The 1,812-nt window shown below is 50.8% G+C and overlaps 1 protein-coding gene across 1 annotated transcript in view; it reads left to right on the top strand.

Moving 5' to 3' along the window:
- Window positions 1–638: 638 nt before the first annotated feature.
- The window catches only part of TARSL2 (threonyl-tRNA synthetase like 2), a 24,470-nt gene continuing 23,296 nt past the window's right edge, over window positions 639–1,812 (top strand). Inside the window, exons 1-2 of the mRNA XM_019504331.1 lie at window positions 639–745; window positions 1,367–1,557. Coding sequence (XP_019359876.1) covers window positions 725–745; window positions 1,367–1,557 — 212 coding nt within the window. The 5' untranslated portion in view covers window positions 639–724. The remainder of the gene's footprint in view (window positions 746–1,366; window positions 1,558–1,812) is intronic.

Here is a 1,812-nt window from a genome sequence, read left to right as displayed (position 1 = left end):
GGCCCCGGCCCTGCGCCCTGGGGGCTGGGGCCGGTACCTGGGCTCGCGCCCGGCGCTTGTTTCCCCGGCGGGGCCCAGAGCCGCCTTCTTCCGGCACGGGTTTGATGCCGGAGCAGTGGCGAGAGACTTGGGCAGCGGCCCTGTTGCCCCTGGCGCGGGGAAGGAGCCCCCCGGGGTAGGAAGTATCTGTCCAGGGCAAAGCGCCTTCAGCCCTGGTGACAGCCAGCACTATTCTCATCTCCACCCTGGCTTAGGGCACCAGCAAGCCCCCTTCTCACTGCACCATGTGCCTGGGCCCCCCACCCTGCCCTACCACACCGCACCCAATTCACCCTGACTCCCCGGCTGCGAGCTCCCTCTCGGGTGTGCCACGTGGGCACCCCGTGGGCTCCCCTGGCATGGCAGCACTCATGGTGCTGCACCAACCCTTTCCCTGGAGCAAAGGCCAGAGGGGGAGCCTGCCCCCCCCCCCAAGCAGGGGGTGGTCTGCAACTGGGTAGGAGTCCCAGGACTATGCTTTAATCACAAGCACCCTGGAAGTGGACAGCCCTGGCCCAGCCCATCACTAGGCCATGTTCTTTCGCTGGCTTGTGTCTGCCTGGTGCTGGCTTCAGTACAGTCGGTTTGACGGTGTCTAATCCTCTCTCTCTAGAATGTCTCTGCTACAAACCCAGTTCCTGCCAAGAGCAAGAATAAAAGGGAAAAGAAAAAGGAAAATGAAGTTATGAATGGACTTAGAGGTGAGGTAAGCAGCTGTTTTATATGGTCTCAAAGGAAAGTTATTACTGGTAAGTCTTGACTTGGTTCATGGATGGTACTTCTTTGTTGCACAATGTGTACAACACAATATAACTGGCAGGTTTCCTTTACTCTTGTTAGATGTCTAGTTGCAGGAGAATGTTTGCTGTTACAAGGAGATGTTTTAGCAAGTGAGGGTCTGATCACACAGGACTAGCTGCAACACACACAGGTAAGCATGTGTGTGTGGCAAGACGATTTGAGCACTGAGGTGAAATACCTTGGTCCCCATTGTTAATTCTTGAAGGTATTGAGGGCAGGTGCTGCTAGGTGAGAAATTGTAGAAAGGAAGATGTAAGTGACTGGTGAGGTGTGCCATCCATAACAGTAATGCATTTTAAAATGTTTTAATATCCATCTTTATAACATATTTGAAAAAAACTTGAAAAAGGTCATGATAGTTATTAATAGCTAATCTTTTGATTAGAATATCAGCAATGATAGTATAATAAATTGTATTATTTATTTAGAGGCTCTACCCAAGATGAGAGCTTCATGGCACTACGTAGTCTTCCTTACTTTGTTTTCTTCTAAAAAACAGATGTATGTACGTTTATGATTTTTACAGCTGTGCTATGAGCCAGACTTCATAGAAGACAGGATGAAGATTTATGAAACACTGAAAAAAGAACATGATGCCTTGCTTTCCTACAGAGCAGCCAATGAGAACAGACCCATCAAAATAATTCTTACTGATGGGAATGTGGTTGAAGGGGAATCTTGGAAAACCACACCTTATCAAATAGGTGCAGGAATTAGGTAAACTGCAAGTTTAAACATGCTTACTTATGAAAGTACTAGCCAATTGCTAGTCAAGAATGAGTGGGGGTGGGCAGAGGCCTGTGTTCAGCCCCCTCCCTCTCCCCACCACTTTGGGTCCAGGTCTGTTCCTCCCCTCCCCTGCTTTGGATCTGCCTGGCCCGCATCCACCTGCCTCCCCTTGCAGCTGTTGGCAGGGCCCAGCTGTGGCAGGGCACCGTCACCGTGCCCTCCCTCCCCTCCCTCTTCTCCCTC

The sequence above is a fragment of the Gavialis gangeticus genome, unplaced genomic scaffold (genome assembly GCF_001723915.1).
Source record: "Gavialis gangeticus isolate Ggan-Ray unplaced genomic scaffold, GavGan_comp1, whole genome shotgun sequence".
Taxonomy (NCBI): domain Eukaryota; kingdom Metazoa; phylum Chordata; order Crocodylia; family Gavialidae; genus Gavialis; species Gavialis gangeticus.
This window is presented reverse-complemented; position numbering and strand designations above follow the sequence as displayed.